Here is a 14,312-nt window from a genome sequence, read left to right on the forward strand (position 1 = left end):
GGATTGTTAAGCTACCCTTCGACCAACCAAAAACCATCAATTCAACTCATGGCCTCAATCGACCACGTTCGACTTCACACCTCACCATGATATGCCTTCGTGTCTTGCTTACCATTAAAATCCATATCGAAAATCCAAGGTAACAACGATGCACTTTGGAAACGTAAACTTGCATATTATGTGTTCTCAATAAAAACGCCTCATTGTATCTTTAGTGATCTTTGATACTGCTTCAATCCCAACCCACTAGATGAAAGGTCTATGTTATGTCGTCATATATTATTATTGTTTTCCACTATCATACCCATATTTATTAACTTTCACTTTATCTGACTAATCTTTTAACTACAATTAATAGGGGTATTCTATTAAATGATATTAATTTTATCATCAAAACCAACACATTCAATCATTTTCTTAAGAACCGTGAATCGTTCAAATAAAATATTTTTTTATGAGATGGAGGGAGTATATGTTATACAATCTCGTTTCATCAAGGAGCGTGATAGATAACCATCCAACTCGATGAAACTTAAAGCTACATTTTCGATGATGATGAGAAAAATACCACTCAATTAGGGAGTATGACAGATGACTCATTCCCTAAGATGTAGGGAAAAAATATAATCAAGGTTGAAAATTGAAAAAAGCATGTTGAAAGTTCATATAAATAAATTCAAAGATTAAAGTAAATGGTAAACTATAAACCATATTCCCCCATGGCACGTTCGTTCGGTAATGCTTTTTCCAGAAAAATGAAATTGGTTGATAAAAAGAATTCCGTTGCCGGGACTTGAACCCGGGTCTCTCGGGTGAGAGCCGAGTATCCTGACCAACTAGACTACAACGGAATGTTGGTTGTTTCAATAGGTAAAACTTACTTGTACCATATCCAAAGAATTAGCCGCTGATGAATTGTAGTAAGTAATGAGGGTCGAGAATCTCAAACCCTAATCAGCATCGATGAGAATCGCAAGCACTTCTCATCTGGTTAATCTTCCTCATCAAATTACAGGTGCATAACTTTATTTACGAGTTTTTTTTTAATATTATTTTTACAAGTATTGCATTACTTAAATAGTTGTTAAATTATGTTTTGGTCGAATTCCGAAGAATACAAGTTCACAAAATTTGATCAAATACGAATCAATTCTCGTTAATAGGTAGTATACAAACCAATTTTTAAGTGTAATTCATCTTTCATGATGCAGTTGCGGATGTTGTGATTGTGGTTGCTGCGATGCGCATTGGGGTTGTTGCTGCCTGAATTTTTATTGGGGCGTGAATTTTTATACTTTATCTTAAGATTTTTCATTACATTTATAACTAAATTGCCTGATGCGATTCCTAATGCAGTCGGATGCATGATTTTAAATTACACTACAATTGGAGTCCGATGCGGTTGCGGAGGCTACCGCATCAGCAATATTGTGGCGGAAATTGCGGTCGCAGACCACAATTTAGAACCATGGTTGTGGTTGTGGATGTGGAGGAGATTGGTGTTTAAGTTGGAGGATGGATGACTTGCTGATAGATCTTTGAAACTTATTCAATGGGGTAGGCTTTTGAAGCAATGAAGAGTATTCTCTTAGAGTTAGAAGCTTTTACAAGATAGATTTCCAACTATATTTCACCTTTTTAAAAGAGGTATTTTTTATAATCCTCATAATATATCATGCATTTGTGCTTACCCCATACAGAGGAGTGAACTCATTTGTGGTTTAAGTTTTAAATGCAAAATTCCGTATAATATTTGGATGTCAATAAGGTCATGGTGATTGTTGAAACACAATTAAGAGAAAAGATTAAATATACAAAAAAGTCATAATATAATGAATCACATAGTTTCTTTTGAGAAAGAAAAGCTCGCAAGAAAAGTCTTGAACCATTGTGCTGCGAGCTTTTCTTTTTGATAAAAAGAAGAGATAATTGCTTCTTATTATATGTTAGTAGGGAGTTTCTTGAATATATGCTTGGTAGATTGAGTTTTTGTGATACATGAAGGAACTGTAATAGGGCATGTACTTTTAACTGTCATTTGTTCATACTAGTTGATGGTAGCCCCTCAGATGATATTTAAATTAAGCGGTATTTTAGACAGAAAGATTCACTTGCCCTCTTTTCAATCTTAGTCGTCATAGAACACTTATCTGGTTTTGTTACCAAAGTTCAACTTGAGTATAAGGTCTCGGAGGTATATTTTTCCCATTCTTCAATTCTCTGACTGTACTATTTTTTTTGTACAAGGACTCTTGGAAGAATCTGTGGTGTATTAAAGCATTTTAGGGAGTTTAATTTGTTTTCATGGAACGAGAAACACTTATCTTTGGCAGGTAAATTAACCTTAACAATTTTTTTGTAGGATCAATGGATTGTGAGAACCGAGAACAAGCATTAAAGTGATTTATCCCGAACTATTTCAAGTGGCTAAAAACAAAGAGGCAAGCAACTGTGACTAAGACTGTATGCTAGAGAATGATGGCGTCTGGAGTTTTTATGGCTGTGGAGGAGAATGAGGTTTAGGTGGGGTGAGGACTTGCTATTAGATCTTTGAAACTTATTTGCTGTGGTAGACTTTTCAAACAATGAAGAATATTCTCTTGGAGGCTTTTTCAACATAGATTACCAACTAGAACTCAACTTAAAGAGGTATTTTTTCTGATCCTCATAATCTATCACGTGTTTGTGTTTATTCCAATCCAGAGGATTGAAATTACTCGTGTTTTAGATGCAAAATTTCTTATAACATCTGAATGTCAATATGGTCATGGTGATTGTTGAAATTTCTTATACACATACACAAATCATAATATAATGAATCACATAATTTCTTTTGAGAAAGAAAAATCATATGTCACTTCTTGATACATATTTATTTTATGAATCTCATTGCATTATTATTTATCATAGCAAAGAGAGACATATATATTAGAAAGTCTAAGCTCTCGCAAGAAAATTCTTGAACCATTGTGCTGAGAGCTTTTGATATCTTTTCAAGTTATTGTTGTAATCTACAAAGTTCATTCCAAACCTCACTGTGTAGCCTTCAGTCCATTCAAAATTGTCCAATAACGACCACACAAAATATCCTTTAACATTTACGCCCATCCTTTAATATACTCACAAAAAGAAAAAGATAATTAAACTATGTATTGAAACAAATAGACAAAGAGTCTTTAGATATAAAAACAACCATTACCTAATTGCTGATTGGAGATATGACAGATGGTCATGATGATATTTAATTCTGTGAATATCCTTAAGTGCTTCATCTAATGACAGTGTTGGATCATTATTCTCATCTATACCTGCAAATCGTGTCAAGTGTGTGAGGCCGGATTTCTCGTACATGTACTAACACATACATACTAGACTAAAAGATAAATCAATGTATGCATTCCTTGAAGGTTAATCCTTTATGCATATGTTTGAATATGATATATGTGTGCGTGTGTTGGCCAGAATGCCAAATGCGCCTAAATATACAAGTAGTTCTCATATAATATTCATGTCCAATCATAGATTTAATTAACAATATTTATCAAGGTTTTTTGTATTTACCATTTTCGGCTACGTAAATCAAAGGATTGTTGTACTTTTCCTTGATGTAGACCAATAGTTTCTTAAATCCCATTGGATAAATATAAAACCAATCTGAAGCACCCTGCAAATATATATAATCATAAATAAAGGTTTCATACTTTATGTTTTTCAGATAGATAAAACTTCATTTTGATGTAGTCATACTTGTGCGTACCTTTGGACCTATGGGTACTCCGTTACGCTCAACTTCCATCTCACAAAATATAAGATACACCATTGTCAAATTCAAAATAATGTGTTTACCAGTCACATTGGCAAGAGAATCTGTGAGATAACAAGGAATAGTTTTGTTTAAATTAGGTACATTGGCAGCATATCTAGATGTGTAGTAGTTTAATCCAATAAAATCAAAAGAACCCCTAAGTAGTCTGGCTTGCTCTTCAGAGAACTTTGGCAATTGTTGTCCAACCAAGGATCGCATATGTTGTGGATAGTCTCCTGTTGTCAATGGTGTCATAAACCTACAATTGTGACATGAATTAAAACTTTTAAGCTCTCTTATGGTGCTATGCGTGTGTACTCGCACACGCGTGTATTTTTTTCATTGATTCTTTACCATGCCTATAGTGTGTCTCGTGACCATCATAAACCTCAAGTCAATGTGCAAAATATATAGGGCGAGTGTGCAATGGGCAACTGACCATCCCAACATGAAGTCAATTGATCGTTCTGCAGCTCTTTCATCGGATTTGCTATTTGAAAGTGGCTCAAACCAGTAGGACTGTAAGGCTATTCCTATCCAACCCTTTTGATATTCACTTTGGCTTTTAAGTAACAGCGGTACCTGCATTAGTTTAGTTCCTAGCTATTTAATATTCAAGTATATAGATTTTTTATAAGAACTTGTTGAAAGACACATCTAATTCAGGGTTTAGATGTATGATGATCATGACACAGTACAACATTCTTTTGTCTTAACCCTTTGTTTTTAGGGTAAATCTACTAATTGGAAGTTTGGCTGAAGATAATTAGGAAAGTTTAACTAGGAATTGTTAAGAGATGTGTCATATATCGCTATAGATTTCTTTGGTAGTTTCTATTTTGTTTGCTGGGCTTGGCTCGTTGATGGTCATTTTTTAGTCCGTTTGTTAGTTATATAGTTTGTTATGGACTCATGGCTAGGTGTATAGTCTATATAACAAAAGGAGAACAATGATTAGGTTAGTTTACCCAAATATAAACACGTGGAGTATACTCTTCTTAACCTAACATCTGGTATCAAGAGCCTTGTTTGTCGCCTTGATTTGAAAATCACAGTTTTCTTGAAAAACATAGGAGTAAATAGACATTTTGATCCTTGATTGTATCAAGCATTGTGATAGAAACTGGTACCACGGTAAAATTTGATAGTAACTACATAGGAGTAAATGTTGTCTGCTCCATTTTCAGTATAAGATAATGGGTACCGATGATTGAATGATACAAGTGTCACAGATTAGGACATTTTCCGCATGAGTTTCCTACTTGGGATGAGACAGCAAACTAAGCAGAGTTTGATGAAGAGGAAGAACTGTAACTTTTGGCTCATATTGGAAAAATGACACTTGGGAAAAGAAGGTATGGTTTCTTGATTCATGCTCCAGGACAATAATAAACATGATGCTTGCAAGTTGTTTGAAAAGGTATGTTAAAGTAACTATGGCCAGAGGCAGTAAATTGGTTAGTCTTCCTGCAAAATAGAAGTCCCGTAGTCGATATGAAATATATTACTCCTAAAAAAGCTTTGTGGTGGCATCAAACCCTCAGCTCATTTATCTTTAGTGTTTTGATTCATTGTTCATGTGTTGGGCCTGACAGTCAAGGAAACTTGGTAAAAGAACACCAAGCGTATTCTTCTTGGAGTTGGTGAGGAATCAATGGCTGGTGATCATGTCTCCAAAAAAGTTTTGGTCAGTAGAAATGTCAAATTTGATGAAGCTAAAAATTTGTAATTGGAAGGGAGAAAAAGAAGAAAATAAGAATGAGCATGTTGTTTTGGGGGGACAAAGTAGAAGATTAGGAAGCTGAGCCCGAGGAAGGTGAAGGATAAAGCTGATGTTGATGCGGAACTTGAAATTGGAAGATCATGTCACTTGATAGATTCTGCTAATAATTTGTCAAGTAGTGATGCTGCTGGAAAAAATAAGGTGTACAAACTAAGAAAGAAATTGTATCTTTTCAAAAAGATGTTGAAAGGAATCAGAACAATGATATAGTACTAGAATTCTAAGCCAATGCCTACCCTGCTACTGATGCACAACCTGAGAAGATATCATGGTTCCGAGGTTGCCAATTCAGATTTGACAGAGATGCAACCAACCAATTTCTTGGAAACCTTTTTCAAGTTGTCTATGATGAACTAGATGCATATGCAAGAGGAAGATTAATCAGCCAGAGCAGCAAATGAGTTGGTTTTTTACCAGACAGAAACACTTAGTCTACTCTTGTCCTAACAAGATCAAACTTAAGTATTACTTGCGCGATTCGACCTCAACTACATATTTTAAAATCTGATATTTATATTACTATCATACTCAATTTCTAATTAGTTGTCTATAAACATGAGTTTGATGCATTTTAGAGCCTCAAAGTTATCATCACTTAAAGTTAAAACAAACCTGATATTTTGTCTTGTACACTTGAACAGCTGCTGCATGAGCAAGGAGTAGGTGATGTGCAACTAAATAGGGCTCTGTCCCTGAATCACCGCCGGTGCAGTTGAGATTTAGCCAATCAGAGCATCGACCGGGCGGAAACATCCCTATAACATATCCTGCTGTTGTGTAAGTCGATGGTTCATTTATAGTAATCCAATGTTTCACTCGATCTCCAAATTCCTTGAAGCAAAGCTCCGCGTAATCCCGAAAATCAAATCTAAAAGTTCATAATAGAAAAGTATAAACATTAGTTTTGTGCATTTTAGAAACAGACACTTATAACATACATTTAGAGGTCATAACATATAGTACATAAAAAGTTTGTTACTTACACAATGAGAGGACTTAAGAAACCACCATATTCATCTTCCAAAGCTTGTGGTAGATCCCAATGAAAAATGGTTGCAAATACTTCTATACCTGAAAAACTAATTATTTTTTAATCAACTTTAATTGCAAAAATGTCTTGAGAAATTAGAAAATCAAAATTTACAAAAAATAAATAAAAATTTGAATTATGACCATTAGCTAATAGCTCGTTGATCATGTTGTTGTAGTATGTGATCCCTTCCTCATTTATACCTCCACTTATTCTTCCACCTGTCGATTATCATTTTTTTATTATTATGAAAATGCCATAATTAATGCATTATTTAATTATGTAAAGGATATGAGTCGATAAAAAAATCGACTTACTTGGTAGTATTCTCGACCATGAGATGGATAATCTGTATGCATCTAAATTCATATACTTCATGATTCCAACATCTTCCTGTAATTTTATAATAAATTCAGTTTGTTGAGTTTAGTTTTAATATTCTCTACTCTGATATGAATCATACCTTGTATAGATGATACCCATCAACAGAGACTTCTCCTGTGTTTCTGTCAGCTATCTTTTCTGTATATCAATCACCAATGAATACATTTTAGTTTTTCTTGTTTTGTTTTAATCTTTTTAATATATTTATTTTATGGGTTACTAATCTTATATGATAGAGACAATTGAAAAAAGATATTTTATAGAGATTAAAATAAAAACCTCCATTTCAAAATAAATACCTATGAACACCCTTAGATGAAGAATTGCATAAGCGTTACCTGGATATTTTTTAGTGAAAGTATCCCATATATTTGTTCCCTTGCCACCTTCCTTTGCACCACCTTCATACTGTATATTTATATGTCATAGAAAGTTTCTTCAAAATGATGTATATACCTGATATGCTGAGGTTGATGTATATACCTGATATGCTGAGGTTGATGTTCCAAAGATGAAGTCTATTGGAAAACTACTTCGATTCAATGCCAATGTGCTAGTACTAATAGTTAGAGTAAAGAGCCATACAAGAGAAACAAGGTTGAGTGCCATATCATATGAATGAATTACATTTGTGTGGATATGACAGCATTTTATGCAACAAAAATTGGAAGATGAGTTAATTAATTTGGTCATGTTAATCCTAAGGAGTAGAAAATGACAAAGTTAAATGTTTGGAAGTTGAGTTGAATCTCACCCATTTTTGTATAACTTTTAAGTTAAATAATGTTTAAATTAAGTAGTTATAATTCAACAACTATAACTTATTGACATTTAATATTTTTTAAATCTTTTTGTATTTTTCCAAGAAAAGTATTTTTATTAAAAGGAAAATTACATTTTTCTTGATTACATAACAATTAAATTAAAAAAAAAAGTTGCTTTGATTTGATGATAAGTTCATTGAATAAAATACATATGGCAATTATGTTTATAATATTTTTAATTTATAATTTAACTATGATAAATAATTTTGTAAATTGAAATTGAATAATTAGCATATAATTTATATTATTCTCTTTTGAGGGAGTCTTTCCAATATAATAAGAGTCCTATTTACAAGATATTTGTAATAAGTGGAAAATCAATATATAATTTATTCATAATATCTATAATCATGCTATTTATGACACTTTTTCTTAGTTGCTACCGTAAATTATACCATTATTTTCTAAGAGTGTGTTCGCAACCGTAAATTATACCATTATTTTCTAAGAGTGTGTTCGCAAATGAAATCTAAATTCATATATTTGTTATCACACATACGAGGAAATGTGCATGAATCTGAATTCACCCCTATGTTATCACATATATATATATATATATATATATATATATATATATATATATATATATATATATATATATATATATATATGCATAATACCAACAATAGTGTCTTAGAGGTGTATCTAGAGATTAGAATTCAAATTCGTCCATTTGTTATCACATATACACAAATTATACCAACAATAGTGTCCCAAGGGTGTATCCGGATATTGGAATTCAGATTCACTCCTATTATCAGATATACACATATTATACCAACAATAGTGACCCATGAATGTATTAAGAGATTGAAATATGGATTCACCCTTCTGTAATCACACATACAAGGAAATATATAACAATAGTGTCTCATAGGTGTATCTGGAGATTTGAATATGAATTAACCTCTTTGTTATCACACGTACGAGGAAATAATATTAAAGATAGTGTCCCAAAAGTAGATTTGTAGATTGAAATTCGCATTCACCCATTTGTTAAAACATATACACAAATTATACAAATAATAGTGTCCTAAGGGTTTGTCTGAAGGCGAAAATTCGGATTTATCCCATTGTTATCATATATTTGAGAAAATATATCAACAATAGTGTCCCTGAAGTTTATTGGGAGATTGTAATCCAGATTCACCCCTTGTTAGCACATATAAACAAGATATATCAACAATAGTGTCTTAGAGGTTTGTCAAGAGATTGGAATCTGGATTCACCCCTTAGTTATATCACATATACGAGGAAATATAACAACAATATTGTCCTAGGGGTGTATCTGAAGATTAGAATCCGCATTCACCCCTTTGTTAGCACATATACACAAATTATACCAACAATAGTGTCCCAGGGGTTTATTTGAAGATTGAAATTCAGATTCACTCATTTGTTATCACACATACGAGAAAATATACCAAAAAAAGTGTTCAAGATTTTTTTCCCGAAGATTGGAATCCGAATTCATCCATTTGTTAACACATATACACATAATGTCCCTGTGGTTTGTCTAAATATTGGATCTGAACTTACCCATTTGTTAGCAAATATACATATAATATACACCCATACACGCACAATTGACAATCCTTATTTTTACCAAACAAGTACGACTTAAAATGTTAATTTCAATATTTATACAAGTAAAGTTAGATATAAATTAAAAACACATCAAAATATCAAAAAATGTGGCACCACCTAAGTTTATGAGATGTTCGGCCTTTGACTTTTCCCGATTTGATTCTCTTTCGATATCACTTAACTTGATACAATTTTCCATCATTTTCAAAAAAAAAATATCCGACCAAGTTTTAGCTTCTTTTGTGGATTAAGATGTTCACTCAGGGAGTGTTTTTTTTGTATAAGACATCCTAGTTTCAAATAAATTTGAATAAAATATTGTGATTTTGAAATCCATCCTATACACACAATGTATCATACTCGATATTAAGGTGAGCCAATTCGAAGTAGAAAAAATGTTTTCGAGAAACAATACCTTGTTAGACTAATACACACTATGTTATATGCACTTGATATAAGACGACCCATTTCAGAGCAACACATCCATTTTTCACCGCTGATGGACCGTTAACAAAAGGAATCAGAGCATATCATATTGTTATTTTTTCTCGTATGGAATCGTGTATGATTTCTTATGGACCTTCAACTTATTGAAAAAATGTAGGTGGATAAGTGTATGATTCTCACATCCCTTGCCTAACAACTTTGAAACAACGGAAAATATGCAGTTGCCATAACCTTTAACACCTACAATTTAGTTAATGTATCTGTGTATAAAAACAAACTTATCTTCAATGTGTATCATTTTTGGCAACAATGGTGAAGGTGGTGGTTTCCTAATGCGAGCGTACTTAATAGAGCTTTTCTTGGATTGTGAAATTGTAGAATCCAGATAAGTGAGTCGACATGTTCGAAAATGGATGGTGACCGTTTGGTTGAATTGTCACTCGATGCTGGTTTGACCTTCTTAGGAGCACCCTTAATTTTTTACCGACTCCGCGAGTGGTTTTTTATTCGTGGTTTCTGGATATGCTATCTTGCACATATATTCTTTGATGTGCAATTTCATGTTATAATTAGCTTTTAAAAATATCTCTTGAATCACCTCCAATTTAGTCATAATAGAGATATCCAATTTATAATCCTTGATCACACCATCATCATTAATTCAGAGTTTTTTCCAGTGTATGTAAATCTCATCCAAACATATAGGTCTATCAAATTTCATTTTTATGGAAAGTAAACAAGCACTAAAAACCATATGTTCTTCTAAGTTCATACCACACTTGGAGTTATCTAGACTTTTTTTTCTCTACTCGCACAACTTCATGATAAATAAAGTTAAATGTCGCTCGAGATATATTGTCGATCAACTGTGAATACTTATTTTTGTCTTTGAATTTATGTTTTAATATTGTGACGCCGAAACCAAATGATGTATGTATCTTGTTATGTTGATTTTTAATCATTTGGTTAACTGATTCCCAACCCTTATAAAAATCCCCATTACCATCTCTCAACCAACTATTCAATGTAGCATCAGAAGATTCAACTCTATAAGTTATGGTATTTCTAAAGTGTCTAACCTGATCAGTCCATGCACACACAATTTTCTCCCTCACCTAATCTAATATCATACTTTCAACATAATTCAAGAAATTTAGATATTTTTTGCACACCGTTTTGAAATCTATGACAAATTATACATATAACTCCTATATAGATCTATGTGCTTGCAAGTATGAAGCTGATGATCATAGTATTAAGGTTTTAATTACGACAATGCTGATTAATGTTGAAGTCGATGGTGATGTACTTTCAACTCTTTGATGGTGGAAATTAAATTGAAGAAATCCTAAGCTTCGACAAGAAAGAGGTGTAAGGTTCCAATGAAGTTTTTATGCGATCAATGTATATGGCAAAGGAACTTGAAAACTGCAAAGTTGTGAAGGAGAGGAAGTGTGAAAGCTCACCTGGTCGTGTCTGTCTGAGTGACTAGAGTCTTGTAAAAGTATGATAGCAACTTCTAATATACTAAGGAAATTCACACACACATTTAAAATATTTTAAAGCCTATTTTTACTCAACAAAACACCTAAAATGTTTTTAAGTCCTAGCCATTTGAATATGAGACTGTAAGCTTGATTGAATTTTTTTTGAACTGTCTAATCAATTAGATTCATATCCTAATTGATTAAATGCTTCATAATTGACTCTATAATCAATTATGACAGTCTCTTAATAATTGATAATGACTCTATATCAAAATTTTCCTTTTTGGGCCATAATAATCATTTATTGGAACCACCTAATCGATTAGGTCATTAATTTAGCCCATAATTTATTTCCATTTTGAGCATATTTTTTTCCTATACAAAGGAGACTTCTCTTCATTTCATTCTACCCAAGAATTTGGGATTTTCCTAATTCTTCACAATTTATCTCTCTGTTCTCTCTCTTTAAATATTTTCTTTCATCAAAGTTACCTTAGTGCCTTGTGAGTGAAAACTGCTTGTGAGGAAAGAGTTGTAAGTGATGTCGTGCCACTATTTTTATTTTCAAGAGGGCAATACTCTTGAAGAATTGAGTTGGCTATTGAGATCAACCACTTGTAAAATCTCTGTTTGGTTATAGAACTCAATCTTGAAAAGTTTTATTAGGTTATTGAGATCATCCTGTAAAATCTCTATACAGTTTATGAGTTCACCCCGTGGCAAAGCTCACTTTTGGTTGGGGGGAATAAAGCAGTGTAAATCTCTTGATTTGTTTGTATCAAGGGTTTGTGGGAAAAAGCTGTAAAAGCTCAATATTAGAGTTAAATCTCAAGAAGATCTCTTAAGGACAAGACTAGTCTAACATTCGACCGAACCTGGATAACTCTCTCGTGCCATCTATCCAAATCTATCTCTTTTATTTGTTTGTTTTTTTCTTCATTTTCCGCTACTTTTTCTCTTCGATTTTTTTTAATACTAACACAATATGCTTCTTAAGTAGTAAAAGTTTAAAATTAATCACAAATTTTGAATTCCACAACTCACCCCCCTCTTGTGTCTGAAGTCACTTTTCCAACAAGTGACATCAGAGTCTAAGTTCTGTTAAAGACTAATTGCCTCAGGAGGAAAATGACTTCAAGATATTCACTAAATAAACCTCCACCAAAAGGAGAAGAGTATAATTTGTAGAAAGAGAAAATAAAGTTTTTTTATAAAAGGGATGAATTGTGGTATTTTGATGGTTGTGAAGGAAGGTACATTTGTTCATACACATAAATTTGATGGTGTTGTAGTAAACAAACCTGAAAAGGATTGGACCAAAGATGATAAAGAAATTTTACAACGCAATTTGAAAGCAAAAACTATGATCACTGCCACTCTCGGTCTTGATAAATTTTTGCGGGTTTCTCAATGTGATATTGCAAAGAAAATGTGGGACTTCTCCAAATTACCCATGAAGGAACTATTGAGGTAAATATGGTAACATTGGGTACATTAACTCACGAGTATTAACTTTTCAGAATGAAACCTGAAGATAACATAAATAAAAATGCAAACACGATTTACCCATATCGTGATTCATATGAAAACTCTAGAAAAAACACTCTCGAATGAGAAATTGGTTATAAAAAAATCCTCAGATGCCTAAACCATAGTTGGCAACCTAAAGTCATTGTAATGTGTGAATCTTGGAATTTACCAACCATGGACTCTCTCTCTCTCTCTCTCTCTCTCTCTCTCTCTAGTAAATTACAGGAACATAAAATGAAACTAAAAAGGCTTGCCATAGACGAGGAAGGATATAAGAAAAATAAAAGTCTAGCTCTAAAAGCCTAAGATTCTGACTCTGATGGTGACATGTCTCTCATAGCACGAAACTTTAAAAGATTCATAAGGCATGAGAAAAGCAAAAATAAGAGCAAAAACAAGATGAATAAAAACACCATTCATTCCCACGTTCTACCTATATGGAAAGAAAGGGCGCATCAGACCAAATTGTCCTCTAGCGAAAAAAGGAAATCAAAATTAGACAAAATCTAAAAAATCTCAGAAAAATAGCAAGAAATCTTACATCGCATGGGAGAATAACAACGTGGAATCCTGAGATGATGAAGAAGAAGCCAACATCTGTCTCATAGAAAATCATCAAGATAATGAAGTAACCTCGTACTTTTCTTATCATGATCTTTTTCACATTTGTAAGAAGCTAACGAAACAAACAAGTAAACTAGAATAAATTAAAAATCTTGAGAAAGAAATAGAAATTATTAGAGAGAAACAAAATGATCCAGTTCAAAATTATTCTACTTCTAACGAAGTAAATTAAATTGTCAAGTGCAATGAATGCGATACTTTGAAAAATAAAATTTTCGATCTTTAAAAGCACTTGTCAATTTCACCAAAGGAAGAGACACCTTAAATCTTTTGTTGGGAAACTAAAGAGCCTCTTACAAGAAATCTGATCTTGGTTATGATCTGAAAACAATAGTAAAAACTTTAGTAACATTTGTGATGCTAAATCCACCTCTCATTGCAAAACCTTTAAATGCAAATACTATAATAAAAAATGTCATATTTCCATGTTCTGTTTTATTAAGAAAAGTCATGAGAGAAAAGAAGAACACCCTCCTTCATACTTTTATAAGAAACATTATGAGCGAAAAATGAAAAATATACATGCTTCATCAAATGTGTATGTATCTAATAGAAAATCAATTGTGTCATGAAGAACAAAGTGAAGTTCACAGATGACACCATTCTAGCACCTGATGGCATCAGTGATGTTTTGATCATGAGAATGGATGATGGACATTCCTTGATCAAAGATGTATTATACATTTTAGGAATAAAATGTAACCTTCTAAGGATTGACCAATTGCTTCAGTAGGGTTTCAAGATTACATGGAAAATAATGGGTTGCGCGTTATGGATGAAAACAAGGTTTTGATCCTTAAAGCTCTTATGG

General features: G+C 32.7%; 1 protein-coding gene, 1 long non-coding RNA gene and 1 other non-coding gene across 6 annotated transcripts; 1 reads left to right on the plus strand and 2 right to left on the minus strand.

The window, feature by feature from the left end:
- The first annotated feature begins 732 nt into the window (after nt 1-732).
- Nucleotides 733-7,184, plus strand: LOC127118521 (uncharacterized). 3 transcript variants are annotated; one of them, XR_007802254.1, is made up of 5 exons: nt 733-1,015; nt 1,212-1,647; nt 2,363-2,649; nt 5,038-5,160; nt 5,401-7,184. It is a non-coding gene; the product is annotated as an uncharacterized LOC127118521 (long non-coding RNA). The 3 variants fall into 3 exon arrangements; XR_007802253.1 differs by having other exon boundaries at nt 6,230-7,184; XR_007802252.1 differs by lacking the exon at nt 5,038-5,160 and having other exon boundaries at nt 743-1,015; nt 6,230-7,184.
- TRNAE-CUC (transfer RNA glutamic acid (anticodon CUC)) lies at nt 779-851 on the minus strand. The gene has a single exon. It is a non-coding gene; the product is annotated as a tRNA-Glu (tRNA).
- LOC127118520 (beta-glucosidase 12) lies at nt 2,808-7,664 on the minus strand. 2 transcript variants are annotated; one of them, XM_051048730.1, is made up of 13 exons: nt 7,486-7,663; nt 7,341-7,410; nt 7,082-7,140; nt 6,936-7,011; nt 6,762-6,839; nt 6,572-6,659; nt 6,201-6,456; nt 4,245-4,387; nt 3,847-4,064; nt 3,758-3,789; nt 3,562-3,664; nt 3,200-3,308; nt 2,808-3,109 (listed from the first exon to the last, which is right to left on the minus strand). In XM_051048730.1, exons 1-13 carry the CDS (start codon nt 7,609-7,611, stop codon nt 2,938-2,940), a joined length of 1,530 nt encoding a protein of 509 aa, XP_050904687.1. In that variant the 5' UTR covers nt 7,612-7,663; the 3' UTR covers nt 2,808-2,937. The 2 variants fall into 2 exon arrangements, with proteins under 2 accessions (XP_050904687.1, XP_050904686.1); XM_051048729.1 differs by having other exon boundaries at nt 3,758-4,064; nt 7,486-7,664.
- Between the last annotated feature and the right edge of the window lie 6,648 nt (nt 7,665-14,312).

Source organism: Lathyrus oleraceus, chromosome 2 (genome assembly GCF_024323335.1).
Source record: "Lathyrus oleraceus cultivar Zhongwan6 chromosome 2, CAAS_Psat_ZW6_1.0, whole genome shotgun sequence".
Taxonomy (NCBI): Eukaryota; Viridiplantae; Streptophyta; class Magnoliopsida; order Fabales; family Fabaceae; genus Lathyrus; species Lathyrus oleraceus.